Source organism: Sander lucioperca, chromosome 11, assembly GCF_008315115.2.
Source record: "Sander lucioperca isolate FBNREF2018 chromosome 11, SLUC_FBN_1.2, whole genome shotgun sequence".
NCBI lineage: Eukaryota > Metazoa > Chordata > Actinopteri > Perciformes > Percidae > Sander > Sander lucioperca.
This window is the reverse complement of record NC_050183.1, coordinates 5,301,002-5,328,539: the sequence shown is the minus strand read 5'-3', so window position 1 is coordinate 5,328,539 and position 27,538 is coordinate 5,301,002. Positions and strand designations below refer to the sequence as shown.

Below are 27,538 nucleotides of genomic sequence, written 5' to 3'. Positions count from 1 at the left end.
CAGTGTAACAAACAATAACACCAACTTGTAATGGAGGGGTTCTCTTAGTGGAGAGAGCTGTCTCTGACCACACAAATCAAATACTTAATAATAAAACACCAGGTTTAGTCCAGCCTCTGGCCAGTGGTGGAAACTGACTGAGTCTGGGTTTTTAGTCTTTTACCTTCATTGGTATTTTATTTATTTTTGCTTGCTTATTTTCTGTTTGGATCCTACTGTATTTTAACAAATGTTTATCATGTGAAGCACTTTGCGACTTTGTCTGTAAAAGGTGCTATATCAACTACTACTTAATTACATCTCTGAGGAACTATTGCAATTTTTACTTCACTACATTTATCTGATCTCACCGTTTGGATCTCTGAGAAGTGAGACCCCAAAACACACCTGCAATTACTGCTTATCGCCATAGGTGCCACCAAAGAGAACGAAACGGAGAACTTGGAGATTGTAACTTTAAGTAACATTTTGAATGCAGGATTTTCACTTGTAATGGAGCATTTTTACATAGCGGAATTGATACTTTTACTAAAATAAAGGATCTGAGTACGTCTTCCACCACTGCCTCTGACTTACCTAGAAACACTTTTCCATTTCTTCGTCTGGGGATGGCACCTCCTGCAGCTCCTGTGGCTTTCTGTGGGAAGCAGGAGGGAAGAGATTAAACTGGATCAGAGAACCCTCATCCCATTAAAGGCATCTTTTAACACCTTTGATGATTCTCTTTGTAAAATGCTGGAAAACGCTTTTAAGCTCTGCTGTGACAGAAGGCCCAGATGGTTGTCATTTTGTTAGAAATAGATGCTGGATGTTCCAGCTGCCAGGTCGGGTTACAAGGCGAGGGGAAAACCCCTTCCATGGCATAGTCAAAATTAAAGAAGGATAAATTTAAGTGATTCAGTTGCCCGGTTTTTACAAAGACAATTTGTAGATTTGTACAGATACCATTTATGTTATGTCACACGTCATGTGTTTAGGCCTCTCTTTGCCTGTAGAGCGTGACATCGTTTTCCTCTTTTCTCTCTGTCCATAGTGGTAGAAAACTAAAATTATTTATCATTAACAGACTGATAAACTTTTTCAGTCTACCAACAACATTTTCTGACTTGATACATGAATCAATCAACAAACTAACTTTCTCTTTGTCAGTGAATCCACCAAAACGTGAATCTGCCAAATGACTGGCTGGCAGCAAATCAACCCAGTGCCACAGACTGGTTTCCTATTTATCCCATCAGGTGACTGCTTCCAGTTCACTCAGCAGGGAGGAGGACACAGTGGCAGACAGACAGAAAGACAGAGAATGCTGACACACTCGAGACCAAGTGGACTCATGGGGGGGGGGAAAAACAGCAGACACAGGAGCCAGCAGAATATGAGCAGCTGTTTCAGACCAGATCCAGGCATGGAAATAGCAGCTCTTTACAAAGCAGAGCTTATCTGAGGGCAATTAGAGCCAGTGAAAACATGGCAGCAGCTAAGGCCTTGTGTTGTTCAACATCAACTTTTTAAAAAAAAAAGGGGCTTGTTTGGGTTTTCTTTTCTTTAGACAAAGAAAAAGCAAAAGTGCAGTGCACACAGGGATGGACAAAATAACAGAAAAAAACATGAATGTTATTTATATTAATTGGAAGAGTACCACTTTTGTTTTACATAATTGGCCCCAAATTACCAGGTTCTTTCTGGGAAACATTAGAGGATAGTAAAAGAAAAAGAGGAAACCGTAAAATGAAGTGTTACATATAGCTACAAACAGAACAGTGTGAAAGGTTATGGTTGTGATATGGGGAGTATAGAAAGATGAAAACATATCAAGTGTCAGCCAAAAACACTCAGACAGGCCTCAGCCTGAAGGCGAGTCAGGTCCAATGAAAAGGCTAAAACAAATATATTCATTTTCACCTTTCTTCAATTAAATGTCGATGACCAAGCACTCCAGCTCCAATAATATGCAGAGCACACAATGTAATATAATCACTGGCGTTCAAGTATCTGCATCATGATATCAGCAATCCAGGTCACTCAGTGTACCTTTTTTATCAAAAGCTACTTTCAGTACTGCATACTTCTGCAGCATCAGTCACTACAGTGTGAATTTAACTTGTAATCCTGATGGCATTAATAACATGATCTACTAACTGAATATACACATTCCACGTGTGGCATAATAGTAAAATGCACAAGTGCTTCTTTAAATAAAGAATGGCTAACACTTTAAGTTCCCCTATTTATTTATTTATTTATATATCATAAGCGGTATACAAACATGTAGTAAATACTTTATAACACACCATAATGTAGTTCTTTGCAGCTTTAAGGACATTTTAAATGCTTATTATTAATGTACAGTATTTGTCAACAAGTATAACTTTTATGAAGACATGTTTGATATTTTTAAAACAGTGGTATATTATTATTCATTATCTGTTTATACACCACTCTCCACTTGTGGGTGCACACAAGAGGAGTTATATTTGTGTACAAATACATTAAGAAACATTGGTAGTGTGTAATAAACCATGTGTTAAATGTTTATATACTGCTTATAAATGTGGGATAATGTGTTACCAATTTTTCAATTCCACCGTGCTACTTTTCCACATGTTCTCACATGAAACTCTCAAACTACATTAATAAGTTGTGCGGGTCAAGTTGTATGAATTAAATCGATTTCACATAGGCTTACTAAAATAGATAATGTTAAATAGATTTAGATGTTAAAAATCAGTACCCACCCAAAAATACAGGGCAGGTGTAAAACGTACCTCTTTGACATGTCGTTTGAGGTGCATGTAAACGCTCTGTCCCGTTTTGCGATAATGTCTCTCCACATGTTCCCGTCCAAAGCCCAGGAATGTGTTCATACACACATACAGGCCTCCCTCTGACTCCTGCAGACCAAAACAAACAGTAACAATGAACAGCAGCACGAGGTGAAGAACCATCAACACAACAACATGTTTAACAGATTGAAAAATACCATAGAATTGTTGTCTTCTATTTTAATATTGCCTAGTAGCGCAGAGGCAAATTTATACTACTTACAGTGTATTTTTTGTGTATATATATATATATATATATATCACACAAATCTTCCTTCTTATAATGCCTTTTCTAATCTGACACACAGAGGCAAGGCGGTATTTTAGCTTTATTAAAAAGGTATTTCACAGTGACAATAAGATGAGACTAATCATTTCAGTAGAAGCCGTCGTGACAAAAACATCAAAGCTAAATTTTCATTGTGATGCACTGTACTTTGGCCACACTCCCTGGCACAAAAACATTCACAGTGGAAATGCAAGCAAGAGAGATGTGTCGATGATACTGCAAGCACTTTTTCAAAAAGCCTTTCTTGCTCAGTCTTTCATGCATTTTGTCAAATGGCCCAAAATGTTAATTTTAAAGTTATTTTAATCGAGAAAATGGCTGTTGCTGAGAAGCCTGTTTTTTTTACTGTAAAATCCACCGAATCGCATTCACCTTACACACACTCTTTTAGTCAAAGAACGTCTCAAAAATGGGATTAATCTTTGATAATTTGTTTTATACAAACAATTTGATACATCAATGTTGCTGCTACTGGTGTTTCAACTAAAGGCTATGTGCATCCTGTTACATACAATTTCATTGACAAAGTAGTAGGCTACCGCTTTGCTTTTGGGGCACTGAGGACCTGCAGGTTTAAAAACACAGTAACCTTATTCCTTATAAAACAGCTGGTGAGTACCAGTGGACTGAGGCCCACACATGTCACATCTTGGATTGACGTACTGTTTCTGAAACTTGTTGCAGGATACAAAGGTATGATGCATGTGACCAGTGGCTCACATTTAAAGTATTTTAAAATGCATGATAAATACAGTAGGACCTCCTTCTGGGGATCTAATTTCTTCTGACAGAAACAACCTCCTGCACTTTCACACGTGGACTGTTAGAAAGACAAAATACATCAAGAATACCGCTTCAAAACTAACCTAAATCTGCAATCGGTGCGGGCCTAACAAACCCTTGTGATAAACCTTTAAGTGGCCCAAAGTGTCATATGAGCTTCAACAGTCCAAGGATAAAAATAAACCAGTCCTTGGGCCAACATGATGAACTCCAGACAGCTGAGTCACCTTTAAATACAGTTTCAGTCAAGAAAGTAATTTTTGTATTGTATGTATGCAGAATGTGTTAAGTGCTAAAAACTCAGACTTCCTATCAAGTCTTTACAAGTACAGGAAAGGTTGAACTCTGCATCAGAACTGTAAATTCTGACATTTAAAAGTGTTGAAAACGAAAATGACTAATTAAATGAAAATATGCATCAAAATATGGCTCATGAGATTCTCTATGAACTCTCTAGTGACACAATAACATAAAAACAGACTCATTAGTGTCTAGTACTACCAGTACCACAATACTAGCAGGGTTAGCATGAATTTTGGATTAGTCATTGTAAACGCACTACTCAACACAGAAGTGAATTTTAACTGTACATCACACCACACATTGATTGTTATACTATCAAAGGCTAAACAACACTATTAGGATTAAAAAATATATTATATTAATATTACAAACTTCCAGCTAAGCACCACTGACGCACTTTAAAAGGTGGCTGTAAACACCCTCTCACACACCGCAGCTACATCTTGAAATTAATTCAAAGCTCGAGGCAGGTGTGTTAGCAAGTGTGTTTATTGGTTGAAGCGGTAATGTGGCCTGAACTGCACCGTCTACCTCTCCCTGTACAAAGGGAAACCCCTCCATCTCTCTCTCTCTCTCTCTCTCTCCTGAGATGTAAACAACGTTGAATTATTTATTTTATTTTCTCTCAAGTTCACGGAGAAAGGTGGCCATGGAGACACATACACACATTACAGCAGAATCACGTGTGGTGTTAAGCCAAGCCAAACGAGACCGTCAGTCCCCCCCAAACAACGCGCTCATGTCTGGGTATGTAGCAAGTATGTGGACACTTACTGGAGAGTCGAAGGAAAAGGCGCACTCGCTCTTGAAAACCCTGTCTCCTGTTTTGGGCACTCTGATGGTGGGCATGTATGGGACCAGCAGCTCTCCGAGGTCTGCAGCCATCTTCGCATTCCTGCTTCTCGCACCACAGTGCTGCGGAGCCAGCGGAGCAGCGCTGTCAGAGGAGGATGCTATTTTTAAAACACTCTGTCTCTACATTCCTCCAGCCAGGGGGATGTGACGCCGAAAAACATAAAAATAAAAGGGGTGGAGGCTGGTTGCAACACATGCGGCAAAGCGAAGAGCATGAAGGCTAATGTTGGTCTTTTGGCTGTTTTCTTTTTTTGCAAAAAAGCTTTGACCTGCGCAGAAATGACATCGCTACTGTTGACTGTGGTGACGCCTTCTGCTTGGAGATGTTTTACCAGAAGGGCCCCTCCCACCTCTGAGGATGATTCATAAAGCCACCCACACTTACTCCCATGCACTTACTACAGCATGTTTCCCCCTCCAGGATCAAGGAAAAGCATGACTATGAGGTGCACTTTGATTTTTAATAGCTGCTGCTTGCAGTATCCTACAAGTCCACCACACAAAAGACTCCATCCACGTGTTAATGTATAGTAGCTTTTGTTGTTAAAATTGTAAACCATTTTTAAAAAGCTAATTTTATTTCTCTGTAACATTTTTCGTTTATAATAAATAAACGGTGGAAGTCACATTTAAAAAGTTATTTCGTGCATCTTATAATTGAAGGCCCTTTGTCCATCAGACAAACATCTTGTCTGCACAGCTCTGCCACCAGGTGGACGCTCTAGTTAAAAAAATAAGCAATTGATTTGGCAAAATTGTATCCCATGCAGTGTGTCCTTGTTGACAAACTAATGTGTCGCCTGCCAACCTCCTTGTGGATGAGATGAACAAGCGTGATCTGTTTCTTATGAGGCAAATACAGCACACTATCAAAAGGCTATATCTTAATTTGTACTCCAATCAGACAGACAAGACAAATATAAAAAAAAGATTAAAAAGAAAACAGACCACATAAAATGGGACTGTACCCGAGTGCATATGTATGAATTTAAAACTCAATTTGTTTCTGTACACATCCATCACATCCATTATCTGTACCTGGTTATTCTTTGCACTGTGGCCGAGGTAGAAATTTTACCTGCACATATGCAGCATCCTGCATATTGATGAACTGTGAGAGGACATTCATACTTCATACAGAAATATCTTACCTACCTTTGCCCAGCAATGTAACCTAATTCACAAAGATTTAAATAATTGTAAAAACATTTTTGCAGCATGAAGCCAATAAAAACACTGGAGAACTAAATATCAGAGTACATATAGATACTTTATTTACGCAAGAAGGGAAAAAATGTACAAACAGTGAGATTGATCGGCATGATGTACTGATGGCAGACACGTCTGGATTAATTGTCAGGCGTTGCCTTGGGGCTGTAGTCAATTAGCTCCTTGTTGAGGGTCCCCACCTGGAACCAGGGGCCATCTCCCTTCGTCCTCATCTGTCGACGCACCTCCAGCTGTGTCAGTCTGTTGAAATGGAAAACAAGAGCAAGTTGTGAATCTCAGAATGGTGCTACAACACCCTCATTCACGTTTCACAAAGCCAGGAGAAAAGAAAAATCATCAAAAATCAAACCTTCATTTATGCTTGTACACTCAATCTCATTAACATCCTTGTGTGATTAAACTAGACTCACACAGAAACCTGTCTGGAAGCGTAACTGTGCCGCGGATGTCACTGGTGCTTATAGTTCAGTCAATCCTTGAGGGGTTTCTCTGACTAATGCTCAGTAGACGCTTCACACAGAGATTGCCGCAACAGAGATTGTGAACTGTACCGCCACGGTCCGACTTTGGGACCAACATGAAGAAACACAGATTGTGCCATGATTGCAGTTTGCATCTGATGCTATAAAGGGGTTGTGCTTGATAAGAAACATTCTCTCTTAAATCAAATATTTATATTTAGTCCATGTTTAGTGTGTGACAAACAATTTCAGTTTGGCAAGATACATTAAGAATTATTTCTGAGACAGTTTATTTCTGTCACCGGAGATGTTTAAGGACAGTTAGAAATGTCTTTATGCCCTGTATCAAAGCTGCTCTCTGGCCTTCACACATGACAGGAGAAGCTATAACACACTAGTACTAAAACTCACCTCATGTCTGCCTTTTCTTTCTCTATTTGGATTGCAGCCATCATCTTTTCATAGTCCTTTACTGGGGAATCATAGAGGTTCCGTGCAATCCACCTGGTGATGGGGTGCTGCCATGACACACAAGACAGGAGTATCTTTAATGACTGCAAATGTATTTGATCCCAATAAACAATCACTGACATTTTAGTTAAGTAATCAAGTAATTTAACAATTACTGTAACTATATTAGATTTTATCCTCTTACATTTTTCAAAATGTTACAACATGAATGAATGGGCAACTGTACAGAGGCTCCTTTCTGAAATATCTGGAATTATAGAACTCTGCTCTTACAAAATCTGTGGTGGGAATATTGCAGACACAACAGTCATAAAACATTCACTGGAGGTAAACAGGGCTGCTTTAAAGATTGGCACTGCAGCAAAGGCTTCATGATGGCAAGGGTGATTATGGTATGCATGTACTTAGGGCTGGGCAATATATCGATATTATATCGACATCGATTATGAGACTGGATATCGTCTTAGATTTTGGATTTCGTAATATCGTGATAAGTGTTGTCTTTTCCTGTTTTTAACGGCTGCCTTACAGTAAAGTGATGTAATTTTCTAAACTTACCAGACTTCCTAGCTGTTTTATTGTTTGCCTTTACCCACTTAAGTCATTGTATCCACATTATTGGTGATTATTTATCAGAACTCTCAATGTGTTAATATTTCGTGAAAGCAATAGTCAACCCTACAATATCGCCACAATATCAACATTGATGTATTTGGTCATAAATATCGTGATATTTGATTTTCTCCATATCGCCCAGCCCTACATGTACTATGATGCCCAATTCCAAATTTAATGCATGCTTGAGCCCACCCATTCCTGAACTAGGGTTCAGATCAGTGACACAACCTCTAACGAGATAAGATGCTACAGTAGCTACGTACCTTGTAGTACTCCCAGTGCTCAGGTTCGTAGTCCTCAGGAGCTTCAGCCAGCTCTGCCTCACCTTCACAACACAGTCACACTCAAGTTCAATTCAAAGTAACATGTAACTTCTTTTGATTTACTCATCAAATCACATATTTAAATGAAAAATTTGTATCAACTGATCTAAAATAAAACACACAAAAAACTTGAAGACATATCCTTACTTACCGGCAAAGACATTCACACATGTGACAATGACAGCCATAGGAATGCCAGTCAGGAGGATGTAATATTGCTGTGAAAAAGACATGAGAAGACAAAATGACATACTGTAAATTGTAATGTTGGGGTGAGTAAGACTGGAGCTCCAACCAAGCCAACATGTCAGGAATAATTATTACATTGAGGCAAAAGCAGTTGGCATTTTATGCATGGCTTTAATTTCATTACATTGAACCTCTATAGCGTAGAAACTACAAGATCAGGAGAAATTTTGGACACTTTGGGCGTGATGCCTGCATGGCTCACTATTGGCTCCATGTCAAGTTAGTAATCCAAGTGTGGAAGCTTATCCTATTGCTGAAATAAATATAAGTAATTCTGGATCAGTGCATTTGCATTTGTGAAATATAAATATGACATGAGCATGTGCAAACATGATCTCAAATAAGGGTGATAATGGCATGTTATTTATTAGGTGGTTCAATAAGTAAATTCCAATAGTTTTGAACAATGATGCAACTACCTTCAGGAATACAACTTTAAAGACTGTTGAGGGGCTGAAGTTGAGTAAAAATTACATTAAAGGCTTTTATTATCCTTGTCAAAACTGTAAAGAGTGAACAGGTACACCAGGGCTATCGACACACAGATGTTTATGAAGACTTACTGCTGCTGGCATCAATATTATCTACTAACTGCAACACTTTAGTTTCTCATGATCACAGGAAATTAAATTAGATGGTGTTACAGTACTCACCAATAAGCGCAGAAATCTCCTGTCATAGAAGTCAGTGGGTTTGATGACAAACATTTTCTTTCCATGACCCCAACGAACAGCCACTGCAAGGCAAGGCAGGGGGACACTGTTGTGATCATGTTTTTCACAATTAAAAGGTGGGTGCTTAATTGGCACAGTACTGATATCAACACATAAGACTAGACCGACTGGGATTTTGGTTCTTGTGATAATGGCATGAACTTATTATGCTGTCTGTAGTATCTTATCTCATTATATCCACAATACTGATGATCATTCCTCAAATGTGTCTTCTTTTTAATAAATCAGGGGTGAGCACAATGAACAAAATCACTATTATGATCATTATCACAGCTTCATCTTGTCAGTGATATTTACCAAAGTTTATAAAATTGTATTTGTAAAAATGTTCAATGTGCATCCCACTGAGTCAAATGGGTTTTTATAGTGTAATAGTGTCTACAAATTACAAGTAGCCTACACATAATATATTTCTCTGGTATTTAAGCTCTCGAGTTATTACAGAAGTTGGTAACATAAGGTGTATAATTCATTTCGACATTGTAAACCAAAACATTTTGTAAGAGAATTTTGACATGATTATAACGTTAATAGTGAGATGATTAATTGTCATTCAACCGCTAGCTATAAATCAACTTTTACAATACAAATACTACTTGCTCTATTGAAAAGAACGGCAATTTAAAAAGGTTATTAGCTGACAAATAAAATAGAGCCACTGCCTATTACGTTAACTACTGAAGTAACGTAACTAACCTACTTTGAACTTTTTGTTGACAGCAGGACAAACGTTACCAGCTAGCTAATATTAGCAAGCTAACAAGTCCCGGCGCAAGGTCATAAGAAGAGACGGCCACCTTTAGGGTCAAACTTCTCACTCTTCAAAGGCCAAGGTGTCTCTTACCTTTATCTGTCCGTGGGATTGTTCGAGTGAGTACATTTGCAGCATTATTTCCAGATTTAAGAGGACTCAGTCTGGCTGCAAAAGCAGCAGCAGACCTGAGAACACTCATGCCCACCATGTCTACTAAGGGATGGCGTTTCAACAACAAGAGCTCTGATTCGTTGATGAAAGAGTGAAGCAGAAACCGCCATCTTTAACGAGGGCAGATCATAGGGGCAGATCATATGGCAGATTCGTTGATTTTTATCCTTCACAATAGTACATATAGACACAGTATATAAATGTGGTAACGTAAATATATATTAGTAACTGAAAAAGTAAAACAATAAAAACAAAACATTTAATATAGAAAAATGCATGACGGGTAATGTGGGAAGGACTACAGGCATGACCCGCCCTACTCTCCCTTTGATTAGCTAGTACTTGCCTGCTCTGGTTGGTTCGGGTTTAGAAAAGATGAGTGGGATTGGTTAGGCCAAAGTGAGGGTCGTGACATATGTTCCCCATCCTTGGAAAAAAAAAAGTACTCGCCTACGATAAAGATGGCGGCGTCCTCCTCAGCAGGACGCGTTTTGACTCTTTGCAAGCAGTTTCAAAATGTCTTTAGGATATCCTCATCGATAAATACTCAGCACTGTTCTACTACTTTGATCAAATACCAGCCTCGTCTTTACAGGTAAGACGCAGTTGCAGTGTGCAAAACATGACATATAAGCGACGTTAAAGTCAACGTGTTCATAGCTAGCTAAGCTCTGCTCCCATCAGTGACAGTCTGTGTGGATTCTGTAAAGGAGTCATTATCTAATAAAATACAATAAATACAAGCCTCAATATATTAAGATGGACATCTTCAAGTCTTAATTGAATGATGCCACCTCCAGACGCGTTGAGTTCATCCATTGACATTGGATTAACGTAGAGTCGTGAATCTAGTGGCTTGTTTTTGACTAACGTTAACACATAACGTTTTACGTTAACTCTTAAATTTAGGATTATGATTTGCAAGGGCCTCTCTGCAGCTCTCTGATGACTTGTTACAATTCAAACTAAGAAGTGCAATCTTAGGAAATGGAATACACATTCTAATGTGAGGTTGATTATCCCTTTTACATGTTATGTGAATTCATTTTGCACCCACCAGGGAAAAGTCTCCACTCGCTGCCCTGTCTTGGTACAGTCCCGCCAGCTCTGTGGGACAGTGTCGAGCCCTGCACACAACCATCAACAGGAGAGGGCTGGAAGAATTCTTTGACCTTCCTGAAAACTGGGGAGAGACCAATGTGAAGTCAGGTAAAACACTTCAGGGAGCTTATGCCTACTATGGCTGCACAATCTGCTTGTGTCTTTTAATAATACAGTTGTTTGAAAATGTTTTAGGTGCACCATGGACTGCCAAACAACTGAGAACAAAGAGCAATGAAGATTTACACAAACTCTGGTAAGCACTGTTGAGATCACACAGGTGCTTCACAGTGTATGAACATTTATCAGCTGTCTGTAACCATAGATATAGAACGTTCTATATCTATGTCTGTAACGCTCTTGTTCTATCTCAGGTATGTGCTGTTGAAAGAAAAGAACTTGCTGCTCACACTTGAGCAGGAAGCAAGAAGGCAAAGGGTTCAGATGCCGAGTCCAGAAAGATCTAGGAAGGTTGGTTTGATCCTCAAGTGATATCTCCACCATTAATGTAGAAATAGATTATATGGAATTACATTTGACAGCTCAACTTTGGCTCAGCCTTTGACTGAGCTTGTTGGGATGCAGGGTTTGTACTTGCAGGACTGTGCGTGTTGTTTGTGTTTAAGTAGGAGCCCTGGCTAAGATAAATATTGCTGTCTCCTCCTTCCTCCCAGGTTGAGCGGTCGATGATCAGACTGGAGACAGTGGTGAAGGAGAGAGAGACTGCTCTGCGACTGCTGCAGACAGGACAGGAGAAAGCCAGACCAGGAGCCTGGAGGAGGAACGTATTTGGATACGTCTACTGGTGAGGGCAGATTCTCCGTATGCATTACATCACACATACACATAGAGAAATGCAGCACCCTTAATTAACATTTTTTAGGTTTCCTGTGGAGTGCTATGAAGCTGTTTTTCTGTGTTTGCGTCCCCATTTTTTTAATCTCATGGAAAACACATGCATGTTTCAATTCCACTGATCGTGTGGCGGTAAAATGCCAAGATATGCTGCAATGCACCAGGGAAGAACCATGTAACGTTAACAATTCTGAAATTAAAATTCTTTAAAAAAAAAAAAATGTATTACATTTCTTTCCAGAGTTCAAGAATACACCCTGATCATTTCTAGTCAAAGCAGGTCCCGATTTCAACAGAATTTAAGTTTAGGCAATGCAGATTTAGGTGGCCGAGTTAGCTCAGTTGGTAGAGCTCGACGCAGTGGCCTCGGGTTTGACCTGTGGCCCTTTGCTGCATGTCATTCCCCTTCTCTATCCCCTTTCATGTCTTCATCTGTCCTACGGAAATAAAGGCCTAAAAATGCCCCCAAAAAATTATCTTAAAAAAAAATGAAGCTGATTTAGACTTTCTGCAGGTGCTCTGTTAGCTGATTGCAGTTACCTCTAAGGGCCAGGCTTTAGAAAATGAAAGGTGGTAAGTGGCATTACTTATGCACACTTGTTTTCTTTCCCTCAGGTATCGTTTCAAAGAATATGCTATTCCTTGGCACATGAACAGAAGGTACAAGCGAAAGAGGTTTTTCACACCCAAGTTTGTCCAACCACATATAAGGTAAGATATCACAGACATGCAATATTGTTGCCCTTTTTATAGTGTAAATTATGTTTTAGTAGATGTAAAATGTTTGTAGTTTTTGTTCCCTTTAAAGTATTCCTTTTGATTTCATATTTTTGTCTTGCAGACTGCGTATAGAGAAGCATCTTCGAGAGAAGGCCAGGAAAGCCACATTAGAGAAGAAAACTCAGTCCAAACTCAAGGAGAAGTTCCCTCGTGTGAAAGTTTCCGCATCGTGAAATTTCAAGCGCACATTTTGCAATATTGGAGTTTTTGACAGCTGTGAGCCTGACGTGTCCAGAAACAAGGCCTTCTCAGCATTTATTTATCTGCTGAGTTAATGGGAATACTCAAGTCTGAATCAGCTCATGTCAATAACTGAAGGTCTGAAACTGTTGTCCTATGTCGAGTACGAGTTTTTGTTCAGCTGGAGCCTATAAGATAAATTATGCTACATCACCCTGACATGTTTGTCAGTTTTCATACCTTATATTAAAACAAACCATGTATCATCTTGTACTAGTCCACAAGATGATTATTTCAAGTTTGAATGTGTTAATGCAACTTGTCATTTGATACCGTTATGAAAATGTTAACCTGCTGTTTCATGTTGAACAACCACGTTGGTCTTATTAGCAATTTCACAAGAAACCCTCAGAAGAATTCAAATAAAGTGAGCTATTATACTTTCATCACACACTTCATTTAACAAAAACTGACTTTATTTTTTTAAAAGACAATATGTAGCTAGGCTGACAAGCAAAGTGAAAATTAAATACAGATTTATTTGAGTTGACACCAAAAAGCAGAGGCGAGAACTGACTGTCCTTTGCCTCTGATTAGCTTGCTTACTACACAAAAAGAGGTTTATGAACAGAAGACATTATTCACCTTCATACTAAGGTTGTTCCTCCAAATGCACGTTATATTCTGCAGAAACCTTGCAGAACAAATTTAGTTTTTCCACATTGTGATCAAAAACTTCATTTAGGACCAACACGCTGATATTTAATGATCCTCGGGACACGTCAGACTATTTCTTAAGTAGGGGGAACAAGAAAATACAATAGGATCAAGCTTTTGTCGATTCCAGAAAAACTTTTTGAAGATGCAAGGTTTCCACAAAACTCCCAACAATCTAAAGATAAGGCAACAGACTGACTAATGACACAAAGGAACTTAAACCCCATTTCATCATAGTAACAGTTTACTTTGTATAGGTTTGTCTTATCTTCACAAATCCCAGACAAACAAAATTATTAAAAAAAAAAAAATCATCCGTGGGTGTTCCTGAGTCCAGGGTCAGAGGTGCGTCTCATGACGTTGAGCTTGTGGCAAAGAGGGTGATGGACAGGGTGGGGTTGGGTGTCAAATCAAGGGCACTTCCTGTCTACACACTGCTTTCCTCCTTCTTCGTACTCCTGTTTGGAGATCCACATCTGCTGGAAGGTTCCCTGCCAGACACAAAATTATTATTAATTATTATTATTAGTTTGAATAAATCAGGATAAAAATAGGAGAGGCAGGAATACACACACAACTAAAGACAAAGCTGTCAAGCAAAGTGGATGTGTGAATACAGTTATGCATTTTGCCACCACTATTATCAAATTACAAGTAAAAGTTTAAATTTAAGAAAAATAAACTTTTTTTTACAAAAAAAAGCTGTTGACAAGAGTCCATCTATGTAATACTGTATATCAGAGATAAAATAGAAAGTTTCTCTTGAAATATTTAGATATGAATGCCACAGGCCTCCTCTGCAGACACCTTTTGCTCCTATTATGAAAAGCCATTTGCTCGTGGTAGCCTGATGGTTCAAGAGCAAAGTCAACAGCTCTGGAGGTTCTGCTTTAAATCCCATCAGTGTGTGAGGGACACCTTTCCCTCAAGAAACTACTGTGATAAAGATTAAAGACCTGTTGATCTATTCTAATGACGTGGTTTTAACTGCTGCGTGTCCTTACGAGTGACGCCAGGATGGAGCCACCTATCCAGGCACTGAACCGGCGCTCCACTGTAGTGTTGTTGGCTATCAGCTTCAGCCTCATGCTCTGCAAATCACAGACAAACATTTCAACTCTGGCAGGAAATAGAGTAGTGTTTAGTGATGTATTTAAAAGAAATTGTGCATAAATCAATACTTGTGCTGTAAAATTGTAATCCAATTTGGCTGCAGTCTATCATTAACTACAGCCTAAGATAATACATGTTCATCAGAATGTGTGAGGAAGTGGTGGCATTCACTCACCGGAGGGGTTTTCTGGGAGAGTTCTCTGTTTAGTCGGTCTGTGAAGCCCTGAATGAGTGTGTTTCCTCCAGTCACCACCACACTGCCATACAGTCCCTGAGGCACAAAGTCAAATGGTTTAGTAAATTAGAATTTCTGTTTTTAAAGCAACGCTGATGACAATGACTGAATTTATTACCATTATTATTCCTGGACAGAACCAGTACATGAAAATGCAAGGGACTGTTTGTAGCATTTTATTTTTATTAATTTTTTTAAGATTATTTTTTGGGCATTTTAGGCCTTTATTATATAGGACAGCGGAAGATGCGAAAGGGTAGAGAGAGGGGGAACGACATGCAGCAAAGGGCCACAGGTTGGAGCCGAACCTGCGGCCGCTGCGACAAGGACTGAGCCTTTGTACATGGGACGCACGCTCTACCAGGTGAGCTATCCAGGCGCCCCTGTTTGTAGCATTTTAATTGAAGCTGCAGGTTGGCAGACAGATTCAGCAACTGCATGGCCTATTTCTCGCTTAAAATGTTTTCAGAAACACGTTTCAGTGAACTATTTTAGTAAAATATGAGATCGTATTCTATTCTGGCTTTGAATTTCCGGAGAAACCAGACCCACGTGACGCATTCGTCCAATCTGCTGCCGGTTTTAATTTTTTGGGCGATAATACAGATTAGCTCCGCCTGCTGTTATGGTGACGTATTACACGCTCAAGTCGGCGTCGCTTCGGTGTGTTCTGAGGCACTTTTTGGACCTCGGGGTGCCGACTGATCAGTCCGACTGCCTTTTTTGCCGACGGTCGGCGGTCGGGTTGGTGTGTCAGGGGCTTAAAACTCACCTTTTATGATTTACCTACATTCCTGGCTAGCACCAACAACAAAGGTTTAAGCAAGATATCTTTACCCATTCAGTCATTTGAAATTAATTCTAATTTGGAGCCTCATTTAAATGGATAGAAGTTCAAACTGAAGTGTCTCAAAGAACAGGAAACATATTTCAGACACCATATGTAATATAACAAATGTGTAACCCATGTTAAAAAAGTGTTTATAATCACCGGCCGGATGTCGATGTCACACATTCCAACACTGGTCGTCACCACGTGGCCGACTCCCAACATGGTGTTTCCAGACAGGCCCTGAAGTGATCACAACAACCAACATGAAAAAACATTTTCACAAAACTTATTCATAATGCATAAAAAGCAATACTTTAAAAAAACTTTTCATGACAGAGCTTTCCTTATTTAGAGCAGTATGTTTAGCTATTTTGGCTGCCCTGTTACCTCTACATTAATAGCACACACCTTGGCATTAGAGGGATCAAACAGCCCCTCTGGGATCTTCAGCCTTTCAGCCCCAAAGTCACAGTTGTAGCCATTAGGCAGCTCATAGTGCACTGTGGGCATCTGTGCAGCAACCCTGGTGAAAGAGAGGGGGGGGGGTTACTTTAGGAGGAAACTCTTATTTTAACCTTTCAAAAGAGATTTACTTTTAGCATGAAAACCTCCATAGAAGCTGAGGGTTAAAGTGGCAAATAATGCTCTTACTGTTCATCATATGGCGAGTCTGACACCTGCAGCACAGATGCCTGGAAGTCCTGGATCACACACTGCAGACATTAAGAAAAAACAAGTTGGCACACATTCGACAAAACACAATACATACCAACCAAATCAACTATTCCTTTATTACTGCAAAGATTCAACACACGTAGGGGAGTCTAAGAGTTTGCTGCTTACATTGCACATGTAGTTGTGCCATGAGCGGGTGACCTGAGGTAGTTTCTCCTTTTTCTTCCAGCTGGCCGGTGATCCCTCTCGCACTCCATCCTGTAATGATAAACACTGTGGTTGACACGGTCTGGTATGAAGGAAGATGACAACAAGGACAAACACACACTGTGTAGGCACATAGCACACAGTCACATTAGTTTTTTTTTACCTTTGATGCAATCATGTAAGGGGGGATTATTTCAACATTTAACTCTTGAAAAAGCTCCCGACACTGCATGCTCATGAAGTCTCCAGCCAGGGGCGATTTGACGATGCCTATCAGAGAGAATAAATAACACATGGCTTGAGCAGTAAATCTCCCCCATGTTTACATATAATACAGCAACTCCACGCTCTCTGCTTAAACTTGATAAATTACTTAATGTGGCCTTAATGAATTAGCAATCTCTTAAATGACTCTGCTTCTTTTGTTTCACTGCAGCTCAGATAGTTTCAAATAGTTTTGTATTCAAAAGCATAATGTTGCCGTTTTACAACATGATTTAGTTTCATCCTGAAAAGTGATTTCAATCAGGCGCCGTTTACACAGAGGAATCTTTAGAGATTAACAAACGTGCTGGGCTGATGGCTCACTGATAATGAATCTTGCCCAACAGTAGTCCATAATGGTAACGGAAGCTTGTATTAACAGCTGGCTTGATTGGCAAGGCTGAGATGCAAGTTTAACCAGCAGATGGCAACATAAATCATAGATGAGGTAACACATGCATCAGTGAAGGATTATACATTTTCCATTACTCCTCTTAGGAGATAAATCCCCTTCTTGGTTTATATAGCCAAGTAAAATCTGCAGGTAGATCATCCACTTATGATGAATGATGTATGATAATTGTTCACCTTGCTGCAGGACGTAGCCATCATGCACTGGAATTGCTGTGGTGTGTGTGGCTCCGCTGTCCAGGACCAAGCCTGTAGACCGCCCATTGGCAAAGCTTAGACACTCCGAGTTAAGGAAATGTAATACATTAACAGATACAGTATTAGTTCAGCAGACTTTTCATAAGAGAAACAGTTCTGTGAGGCCATTATCAAACAGTAAAGGGAAAGTCAAATGGCATATTAGCTCAGTCTCTCATCCTTTTTCTGGATGAAGTGAAATAATAAAAGGATACGCAGATAGCACAGCAGATTTGCAGAGGAAGAAGGCAGGAATGTTGTAATGTTCGAACATCAACTCTGTTAGTTTCTCTCGTTTCGCTCGTGTGTTCCACTGCGGACACAAAACAGAAAATAGGCTGCTTAAACAGATTATTGTCAGCACAACACACGCTACTAAGTTTCTCCGTGAGGTGATGAGGACCACAGCAGGAAACAAACTCAAATCCTCACCTCACCATACACAGATTATGGCTAACACAAACCAAAAAAGGTCACCAGTTACCATGAGCATTTAACTAACGTTAAAGTTAATATTTTAAGACAGCTCAGAACTACATCAGCCAGCATTTCGCTGTTGGCTGATACATTCAAACTATGTGAATACTGTTTGGCCTTGGTACAATCACAGAATATGTAGCCAGTGTTGTTCAGATCCAGCTCGTACAAATGCTAACTCACCGATGCTTCTGACATGAGCACTGGATGCAGGCTGGGTTCAGACTTGAAGTGCATCTTGTAGGTGTGATCCAAAATGGCCTGGAAACTGTCCCAGTCCTCAACTGTAAAAGGGACAGAAGAGAAAACAAGGACGGCGCTTGTTAAATGTCAAATCACTGTCAGATTACTGCTGATTTACTATTTGTGGCTATTACAATTATACAGGTGAAAGCAAAAGGACAAACAACCATCTGTGATAAGCATAAGATAGCCAAAGTTGTTCAAATTCCACCTTTAGTTTTGGAAAATATGCAGTTGTTGATGGAAACTACATATGTAGAAGTCCGGTACACATAGCAGCTATGTTCTCAAGATATATCCTTACTTTATGCTATATGGCATGCAAAAAAAAAAATCACTGTCACAAAAAACTTGCACCTTTAATCATCATTACTACTGGGTCAGATGGCGGAGAAAATAGAGTGATGATGAGCTTTTTTAGATAATAAATTGAGCATCAGGCACCAATGTTCCAGGTCAGCCCTCAGAGGGAGCCTGTGGTCCCACGGTGCTGTTCTGCTGCAATTAAGATTGGTGTCACACTTGTCTCTAAATAGCCTCACAGCCAAACTCAGCTGGAGCAGATTCTGATGAGCATCATCAGCTAGGTCAGTGCACTGGAGCGCTTGTTTCATATCCGCTGTCGGCAATACTCCTGAGGTGACAAATCAAACACACCAGCAAAATGTTGCGTACGTAGCAGAGAATTTTGGCTGGGCTTTGAATGCTTGGGACAGAGCGGAAATGATTAGACAATTACCTGATCGGACAATAGAGAGGAAATTCATTTACAACAATTTTGATAACCGATAACCAAAGACAAAAGCCAACATTCGCTGCATCCAGCCTCACCAATGTCAGGCTTTTAATATCTTTGGAAATATATGTTATTTGGATTTAAGTTATTTGAAAATCTCCCCATGGACTCTGGGAAATTGTAATGAGCATTTTTCACTTTTTTTTTTTTTTTACATTTTATAGACTAAACAAAAATAAGTGATTAATCAAAAGGAATACAAAATAAAAAAAAGATTAGTCGATAATTACAATAATTGGCTGTTGCAGCCCTAGTTTAGACAGACTGGGCAGACAAACTGAGCCTCAGACCAAATCATGGGGAAATAATCCAAGATCCAGGACGTCATCACTCGCGAAGTCATGCCAACCAAATAAACAACAGGGCGAGTACTACTTGTCACTCAATCTTAGGCAAAGTGACAAACAGCGACGAAAGCCGCGACATGAAATCCGCAGTCACGCGGACAGCTACAGTTTATTGGAAAATAGCATTGTGGACACTGAAGTTGATGAATTTACTGTTTATCAGACCCCAGATGAGACAAGAAGCTAACGTTAGCGAACGCTGCGGTGACGGTCCCACTGCCTCTGACTCGCCGCTGCAGGAGACGCTGTATTACTCCGACACGCTGTATTAACGTTACCATTTTAAAACAGTTTTCCAGGTTAGTGGGGGTGCATACCGCTCAAAATCAACATGAAAAACGTAGCTAGTAATGTTCTCAGCGTTTAGTTTTGTTGTTAAACTGTGTGTAAAATGAGCGGTGACGTTAAATCACCCTACGGTACCGTCTATTTGCTGGATGGTTTCAAGGTAACGGTCGGTAGCTAACATTAGCAGATAAGCCCCCCCCCCCAGTGATTTGTTTTAGGACAATAGCTCTAGTTCAGCACCAAGGACAGAATGTAAGACACATCCACAATAAAGACCAGAACAAACGAGGATGGGAAAATATGATCACTGATAGGCAGACATGGCGGTAAACCCAAGACAGAGTTGCCTTCCACCTAGAGGACACTATACTGGGGAGCTCATTATAATGAGTTGCCTTGGTCTGTAAATAACCTCATTAATATTCATGATGAAGAGCAGTCATCTATACGTCAGTCAGTGTTGTGACGAGTTCATCTACAAAGTCGGCTGGCAGACCAAAAGAGTCTAATTATGGACATGGATCGAGCAGACAGGATTATAAATATTCATTGCTGAGTTTACGTCACAGATCATGACAAAAAACTCAAGAGTTGTAAATGCTGTCATTTCTCAGCACTGCAGTCTGACAATCCTGAACCCTAACATTGCAGTTAAAAACCAAAATGGTATTTGGATTTTAATGCATGAAAATATATATATCACACACACCACGAGTCAACACTTACTCATGCCATTCTTGAGCGGAGACATGACCTCCATGCTCTCCCTGGGTACCCTCAGCTGGTTGGTATCAATAAAGTAGGTGGTGCCACTCTGCTTGCTCGGCTTGTCACCATCCGTCTCCATGGGTGTGCTGCCATCCTCTCGGTCAAGGGTCACACCTATCACCGTGGGGAAGTCCGCCTGAGCCGAGCCAAAACGAAACAGGACGCAATACAGGTCAAAACTCACATGCTCTGGTTTACCAATATCAAGCATAAGAACAAAAGTTAAAGAAAAACGTTCTTTCCCATAATGTAGTCAGACATGTTCAATCTGTGCCTGTCAGTGGCAAAAGCATGCACTTTTAGTGGACGTACATTGATGGTGCGTAATTGCCCCGAAGGATCACATTGCAGCCCGTTTCGTAGCTGCAAGGCTCTCGCTCAACACTGAACCAATTTCAAAAATGGTTGTCCCCATTATTCAATCAGGCACAAAACATGAAAAAAATAGGGTTCTGCTTGAAAAATACTGAACTTCCTCTTGAAGTCATTCCATAGGATTTTTTTTTTCATCTGTAATTTTGACTTGTCATAGTAGCAAAAGCACAGGTGTTACTAATAACATCAACAATGGCTCTGTTCTATTCAAGTGCCCCAGTAAACCATGACAGTGTGACAGTGAACCAGCATGGACAATACCGGTAGCCTAAAACTGTAGCAGCTAAATGGAATTCAGCCCTCATTCATTGTATTATTTACACCTGCAATTTTCCTCCCGTGATATGTCAAAATGTTCTGGGGGAAAAAAACTATTACAGCAGCTTGTGACAAAACAAATATAGCGATTAAAGCTAAAACAATTAGTCGACTAATCAATGAATTTATTGACAGAAATTAATTGATTATTTTGGTGATCAACTAATTATTAGTCAGTATTTTAAGCAAAATTGCTGGTTAACAAAACAAGACATTTGAATAGGGTTGGGCATCTTTTGGATTTTAACAATTCTGATTCCAATTCCGATTCTTCCTTTTCGATTCCGGTTCTTATCGATTCTCTTCAGATTGTTTGAGGGGTGGAGTTGAAACGGGTCACATGCCAATTTTCACAAATAAGAGGAACGTTTTATTTTGATTCAATGGTGGGTTGCAGTTTATTATTTATTATTATTCCAATAAAGAAACGATTCCACTGGAATTGTAATTTTTGAAACGATTCCAAGTAGGACTCGGTTCTCGATGCCCAATCCTACATTTGAATACGTCAGCTTGGGCTCTGGGAACCTTTGATAGACTTTTGTGATATTTTTCTGACATTTTATAAACTAAAAGATTGATCAATTAATAAATAAATATCAAAATAATCATTAGTTGCAGTCTGATAGCATTACTGTATTACCGATAGCATTACTGTATTACAATAGCTTCTCTTGATATTTACACAATCAAGATCTCCACCTAAAGCACAGATCAATCAAAACGGAGCAAGCACTCCAGAATGATCTGAACTCAATTTGTGCCGTCTGTCTCCAGGGTGACAGCCCTCATTTCTTGACATTGGCGAACCCCCAGAGAGAAGATGAAGATGTACAGAGGAAGAAAAGACACATAGTTAATCAGGTCACTTGAGTGATCCATTTACCTTGGGACAGTCTTCTCCTGCGTAGCCAGCTCTTACAGTGTATGAGCCAATGTCGAACACCAAAGCTCCCACCTCATCTGCAAAAATAAGAGTGCAAATAATTTGATTTAAACTGTAAAAGATTATCTACCAGAGAGGAAGGTCTGTAATTCAAAAAGAGTTTAAGTCAGGTATCTAAAAAGACATATACCTTTTTGCAATATATTGTATTCTTATAACCACACAAACTGGCACTTGTGTATTAAGCTGGATGTTGTACACTAAATTTTTACTTTAAAGACCAATTTCTTCTTTCAACTTTCACCAATTCGCTACACAGGCTGTTCTACTGGATTTGCCAGATCTGTTTCAACAACATAAACTCAGTATGTTACATTATTATGATATTGTAATAACGCAAATAAAGCTTACACAAGGACATAGTTGTTGAATGAAACCGATACAAACACTCAAGTACATTTTAATTATATGGCATAGTTATCATTGCAATTGAAAACAAACTGAATGGCATGTTTAAGTAAAGTAACGTTACTCCGAGCAACAGATCCACTTCAAGAAGAAGTTGTTTCAGCTCAGGAAAAAAACACATCTGTGACGTTCTTAGATATGTGAATGTCAACAGAAAGGCAAACGTAAAGCTAAATAACGTTAGAAATCAATCACAGTGGAAATATGTATCTCCAATTCTAAGAAAGCTACGTGTAACGGTGCCCTTACACAAACGGAACTGGATGTGTTCATGACTTCGACAAGCCCACTTTCATTCATTTCCATGCTAGCTAGCTAGGCGACCCCGCGGTTACATTGCTGTTGCATAAAACAACTAAGCTCAAGCCACAAGACGAAGCACTTCACATGTTAACAAATTCACATTTTCTTAAACGCATGATGATTAAAGATGTTAGCAAGAATCTAGCTTTAGTCTACAGCGAAGCTAACGTTAGCACACCTAGCAAAGCTAGCCAACTATAAAGATGGCTAGAGCTAGCTACAGAACGGGACAACGTGCACAACATTTTCGTTTTATTTTAATCATAAGAGCCCACTCACCGCCTCCATACACTCCGCCACTCATCCTCTAGGTTTTCGCAACAGCAACTTCCTTAATATAAGTTATTACAGCAGAATCACAACCGCTGAACGGTTAATCACAACAAAGGGAATTTGTTAGCATGGATCAATCCAAGCAGGCGCCACACTGCGTCGAGGCGGCTATCCAATCAGAACGCAGCACAGTAAGAGTACTTCCGTTTCAGCTGCAAGTACATCCATGCTCTGGAGTGGACGTGGCCCTGCGCACTTTATATCAACGTAAGTGGAAAAACTGATACATAAATTGCATTAGCTTACTTTTAATCATTAGAAGTGATGTACAGATAGTGTAAGAGCAGGGTTTATAACAGCACGGTGATGTTAGTTAGTGTTAACCGCAGGACCTTGAGTCACGGTCGTTTAAACTCAACAAGATTGACGCTGATCTCCATGTCACTTAGTTCATGCTGCAAAAGTAGCAACACTGACAAACGGAATTTGGGACTTTAAAAATGCAAACCTGAAATTATTCTTTTGGTTTACATTCGGTGATGTTGTCGGTGTTAACTGTCTTATTTTTATGTCATAAATAAGTTGAAGTTTCTAAAGCCTCGTGGTTGTCCAAAGTTGGGTTAGTTGCGCAGGCGCATTGGTTGGCTATGGTTGAGTAACTTGCTGGTCATATACTGAGAAGAGCTATGATTATATAACCCATAGACTATTTCGAATGAAACGCATAAAACTCCAAAGATACTACTTTTAACCAGTCACAGTCTTAATACATATTGACTTGTGGCTTCTGTTTTATTGACTTTTAGTTATAGATGTTTTTGATATATAGTTTAATATGAGAATATCATGCATTTTCACTATTGGTCTAAAAAAATATCAGAAAATAAGGAGTAAAGCCCAAGGTGATCTCTTCAAATTGCCTGTTTAGGGCCTTAATGATATTTCTGCATTCATAGAGAAGAAGTTCGAGCAAAAAGCATCTATATTTATACCAGCACTCTCCGGTTAACACCTGTTGACTGGCCTCATTCCTTGTTGTACATGTTCACTGTATCCTGCAACTTTCTGAAGTTATTTATTAATTTTGAAATTGAAAGTTAACTCTTGAACTTTGAAAAAGCAGTTGACAGAACTGGCACTGAAATTACAAGTAATTGATTAGTTAGTGGACATAAGATTAATAAGATATAATTTTGATAAACTGTGGATTTAGGTTATTTCTTAGGGAAAATGACAGACATTCTCTAAATCAGGCTTTTCAAACGCAAGCATTTGCTGCTGTTCTTTGTTTTATATAATTGTGAATATTATTGAATTTTAGACATTGAATTTTAGATTGAGGTCTTTTTGGGGTCTAGGAACTTGTGATTTTCACTGAAATGTTATCAACTAAACCATTGCTCGAGATATATATATATATATATATAAAAATTATCAAAAGGTTAATCATTTGTGAAAATAATCGTTAGTTGCAGCCCTAGACAGAACACGCTCATCAGAACGTTGTGGTGAGATTGTTCTGTCAACAATCATTTATAAATGTTCTTCAAACCTTTTTATTTGTAACTTGTGAAATAATTTTTTAACTTTGTTTACTTCCAGCACAGATGCAGCACTGCCTCACACTGACCTTTGCCCGGCACAGTAGGCTCCTCTTGAGAAATAAATTTGCATCTATCTGCTACCAGCAGTCGGCAGCCATGTCAGGTCTCCTCATCAACCAGCCCAAATACTCCTGGCTGAAAGAGCTGGGCCTGTCTGAGGACAACCCTGGCGTTTATAACGGGAGCTGGGGAGGCAGCGGGGAGGTGATCACGTCATACTGCCCCGCCAACAATGAGCCAATTGCCAGAGTAACCCAGGCAACCATGGCGGAATATGAAGAAACTGTTCAGAAGACGAGGGAGGCTTGGAAGCTGTGGGCAGATATTCCAGCACCCAAAAGAGGAGAGATTGTGAGGCAGATTGGAGATGCACTTAGAAAGAAGATTAACGTCCTGGGGAGCCTGGTGTCTCTAGAAATGGGCAAGATCTATGTTGAGGGAGTGGGAGAGGTTCAGGAATACGTTGATGTCTGTGACTATGCTGTTGGTCTGTCTAGAATGATTGGCGGGCCCATGCTGCCTTCAGAGAGACCAGGCCATGCCCTGATCGAACAGTGGAACCCAGTTGGTCTTGTCGGCATCATCACTGCCTTTAACTTCCCAGTGGCTGTCTACGGCTGGAACAACGCCATTGCTCTGACCTGCGGCAACGTCTGCCTCTGGAAAGGAGCTCCAACCACACCTCTCACAAGTGTTGCAGTTTCCAAGATTGTGGCTGAGGTTCTGGAGCGCAACAACCTGCCCGGTGCTATCTGTTCCATGACCTGCGGAGGCGCGGATATCGGCACAGCCATGGCGAAGGATGAGCGGGTGGATCTGCTGTCGTTCACTGGCAGCACCCACGTTGGCAAGATGGTGGCCATGATGGTGCAGGACAGGTTCGGTCGTAAGCTGCTGGAGCTCGGTGGAAACAACGCTATCATTGTGTTTGAGGATGCTGACCTGAGTCTTGTGGTGCCCTCCGCCGTCTTTGCATCTGTGGGAACCGCTGGCCAGCGCTGCACCACCACTAGGAGGCTGATGCTGCACGAGAGTGTTCACGACACAGTGATTGAAAGGGTCGCCAAGGCCTACAAACAAGTCCGCATCGGAGACCCCTGGGATCCTGCCACCCTTTACGGGCCTCTGCACACCAAACAAGCCGTGGATCAGTACCTGGCAGCTATTGAGCAGGCCAAGCAGCAGGGTGGCACTGTGGTCTGCGGAGGAAAGGTGATGGACCGTCCTGGAAACTACGTGGAGCCCACCATCATCACAGGGCTGGCTCACGACGCTCCCATTGTCCATACCGAAACCTTTGTCCCCATACTGTACGTCCTCAAGTTCAAGACAGAAGAGGAGGCGTTTGCCTGGAACAACGAGGTCAAGCAGGGCCTGTCCAGCAGCATCTTCACCAAAGATATGGGTCGGGTTTTCCGCTGGCTGGGGCCCAAAGGATCCGACTGCGGCATCGTGAATGTCAACATTCCTACAAGCGGAGCTGAGATCGGAGGAGCCTTTGGTGGAGAGAAACACACGGGAGGTGGAAGAGAGTCTGGCAGTGACTCATGGAAGCAGTACATGAGGCGTTCAACCTGCACAATAAACTACAGCAAGGATCTTCCTCTTGCCCAGGGAATCAAGTTTGAGTGAAGCCTTCAGGTGGTTTGTTTAAGTGTTTAATAAGCCCAAAAGAAAAACACTACATGTTTGAGTGGCACATTGTTATCTAACAAATGCTAGACGTTTGTCACTGCATGTTTGCATTCAGAAAGGTTAGTTTGAATTTTAACAAAATTCGAAATCATTTTGGATCGGTTTAATTTTTCCTGCCTATGGTTGAAGCATCAGATATTAATTATGGCTTTAAAACAGTTGTGTTAAAAGTAAAATACTGTTGGTGTGCACTTTTCTATTAGCACTTAGAAATTGAGTGGGAATGCTAGATTACTGTACCAGATACTTTGTACTGTTCAAAAAATAAATATTACTTTTATTTTGGAAGAAAAATTGGAGTGGACCTTATTAATTTGTAGATTAAAGCAATGCAGTGCAAATAGCATTTTTTCCACAGACTGATTAAAATCTTGTCAACATTTTAAGGTTAATAGGAGGTAGCTAATTAAATCACTGGCTGTTTGCATCTCCTTTCCAGCATTATTATACTGTACTTTTGCACCCTAGAAGAAAGTCGCTGTGTACTTTCCAGACAATAAAAAAAGTAAATAAAAGCCTTGATGTTGACATGACTTTGCCAGCCTATTCTTTATAAAGTTTCATAAGGAGGATTAGAAGAAGCAACAGTAGTCACTAAAACCTGTACCAGTACGACGTGAACATTAGCACATTCAGCTGTTTTATTGGAGCTCTGTAATTTTTATGATGCCTTGTTTTTTTCCCATGGGTCACTCAAGTATCAAAAGCCACTGATTTAGGCAAACAAAATATAAAAAAGCAGTGAAGATATAAGAAAGTGTTTTCTTAAAATGAATGTCTAATTTGGATTTTGTGTCAAAGACAATGTGTGGGAAACATTAAACCCCATTTCTAATTACAAGAAAAATCCTTTTGTCATTGCTCACATATTAAAACCAAATACTTAATTGTGACTCCATCCAATCTTTAAGATTATAACCAGTTAAATCACCTCTGCAGGTAGCCACAGAGAGCACCGTTTTTGTGCAAAACATATGTGTTATTTGGTAAGTGGTTATAGGCTAAGTCTTGTACACAAGACTTCAAA

General features: G+C 40.0%; 5 protein-coding genes across 8 annotated transcripts in view; 2 read left to right on the top strand and 3 right to left on the bottom strand.

Annotated features, from left to right (window-relative positions):
• The window catches only part of usp13 (ubiquitin specific peptidase 13), a 44,467-nt gene extending 39,106 nt beyond the window's left edge, over positions 1-5,361 (bottom strand). The window contains exons 1-3 of one of the 2 annotated variants that reach the window (XM_031307075.2): positions 4,972-5,361; positions 2,766-2,891; positions 577-637 (exon numbers count right to left, since the gene is read on the bottom strand). In XM_031307075.2, coding sequence (XP_031162935.1) covers positions 577-637; positions 2,766-2,891; positions 4,972-5,082 — 298 coding nt within the window. In that variant the 5' untranslated portion in view covers positions 5,083-5,361. The remainder of the gene's footprint in view (positions 1-576; positions 638-2,765; positions 2,892-4,971) is intronic. The other variant, XM_031307074.2, reaches the window with a different exon arrangement.
• A 942-nt stretch (positions 5,362-6,303) lies between these two features.
• ndufb5 (NADH:ubiquinone oxidoreductase subunit B5) lies at positions 6,304-10,209 on the bottom strand. Its single transcript, XM_031307097.2, has 6 exons — positions 9,983-10,209; positions 9,058-9,140; positions 8,307-8,373; positions 8,096-8,157; positions 7,155-7,261; positions 6,304-6,522 (listed from the first exon to the last, which is right to left on the bottom strand). The coding sequence occupies exons 1-6, from the start codon at positions 10,098-10,100 to the stop codon at positions 6,402-6,404; spliced, it is 558 nt and encodes a 185-aa protein (XP_031162957.1). The 5' UTR covers positions 10,101-10,209; the 3' UTR covers positions 6,304-6,401.
• Positions 10,210-10,450: 241 nt separating this feature from the next.
• mrpl47 (mitochondrial ribosomal protein L47) lies at positions 10,451-13,198 on the top strand. The gene is made up of 7 exons (XM_031307096.2): positions 10,451-10,658; positions 11,124-11,272; positions 11,360-11,420; positions 11,539-11,635; positions 11,839-11,969; positions 12,635-12,730; positions 12,861-13,198. Exons 1-7 carry the CDS (start codon positions 10,525-10,527, stop codon positions 12,970-12,972), a joined length of 780 nt encoding a protein of 259 aa, XP_031162956.2. The 5' UTR covers positions 10,451-10,524; the 3' UTR covers positions 12,973-13,198.
• Positions 13,199-13,437: 239 nt separating this feature from the next.
• Positions 13,438-23,420, bottom strand: actl6a (actin-like 6A). Its single transcript, XM_031307095.2, has 14 exons — positions 23,219-23,420; positions 22,169-22,245; positions 20,548-20,725; positions 18,331-18,431; positions 17,886-17,983; positions 17,611-17,705; positions 16,922-17,028; positions 16,720-16,809; positions 16,528-16,589; positions 16,285-16,399; positions 16,036-16,116; positions 14,985-15,080; positions 14,701-14,787; positions 13,438-14,187 (listed from the first exon to the last, which is right to left on the bottom strand). Exons 1-14 carry the CDS (start codon positions 23,241-23,243, stop codon positions 14,107-14,109), a joined length of 1,293 nt encoding a protein of 430 aa, XP_031162955.1. The 5' UTR covers positions 23,244-23,420; the 3' UTR covers positions 13,438-14,106.
• Positions 23,318-27,044, top strand: aldh7a1 (aldehyde dehydrogenase 7 family, member A1). Of its 3 annotated transcripts, XR_004898728.1 has the most exons (3): positions 23,318-23,479; positions 24,815-26,571; positions 26,610-27,044. XR_004898728.1 is itself a non-coding variant. In XM_031307093.2 (2 exons), the coding sequence occupies exons 1-2, from the start codon at positions 23,341-23,343 to the stop codon at positions 26,446-26,448; spliced, it is 1,773 nt and encodes a 590-aa protein (XP_031162953.1). In that variant the 5' UTR covers positions 23,318-23,340; the 3' UTR covers positions 26,449-27,044. The 3 variants fall into 3 exon arrangements, 2 of the variants coding, with proteins under 2 accessions (XP_031162953.1, XP_031162954.1); XM_031307093.2 differs by having other exon boundaries at positions 24,815-27,044; XM_031307094.2 differs by having other exon boundaries at positions 23,378-23,479; positions 24,820-27,044.
• The last annotated feature ends 494 nt before the right edge of the window (positions 27,045-27,538 follow it).

Coding starts and splice junctions, on each gene's coding strand:
- ndufb5 (XM_031307097.2), bottom strand. CDS start 10,100: ATGGTGGGCATGAGTGTTCTCAGGTCTGCTGCTGCTTTTGCAGCCAGA. Junction 8,158..8,306: donor ATGTGTGAATGTCTTTGCCG/GTAAGTAAGGAT, acceptor TGTGTTGTGAAG/GTGAGGCAGAGCTGGCTGAA. Junction 7,262..8,095: donor AGCACTGGGAGTACTACAAG/GTACGTAGCTAC, acceptor GTGTCATGGCAG/CACCCCATCACCAGGTGGAT.
- mrpl47 (XM_031307096.2), top strand. CDS start 10,525: ATGGCGGCGTCCTCCTCAGCAGGACGCGTTTTGACTCTTTGCAAGCAG. Junction 11,636..11,838: donor GTCCAGAAAGATCTAGGAAG/GTTGGTTTGATC, acceptor CCTTCCTCCCAG/GTTGAGCGGTCGATGATCAG. Junction 12,731..12,860: donor TTTGTCCAACCACATATAAG/GTAAGATATCAC, acceptor TTTGTCTTGCAG/ACTGCGTATAGAGAAGCATC.
- actl6a (XM_031307095.2), bottom strand. CDS start 23,243: ATGAGTGGCGGAGTGTATGGAGGCG. Junction 17,984..18,330: donor TGCTCATGTCAGAAGCATCG/GTGAGTTAGCAT, acceptor TTGTGTCCGCAG/TGGAACACACGAGCGAAACG. Junction 16,590..16,719: donor GGCACAACTACATGTGCAAT/GTAAGCAGCAAA, acceptor TAATGTCTGCAG/TGTGTGATCCAGGACTTCCA.
- aldh7a1 (XM_031307093.2), top strand. CDS start 23,341: ATGGATCAATCCAAGCAGGCGCCACACTGCGTCGAGGCGGCTATCCAA. Junction 23,480..24,814: donor CCTGCGCACTTTATATCAAC/GTAAGTGGAAAA, acceptor GTTTACTTCCAG/CACAGATGCAGCACTGCCTC.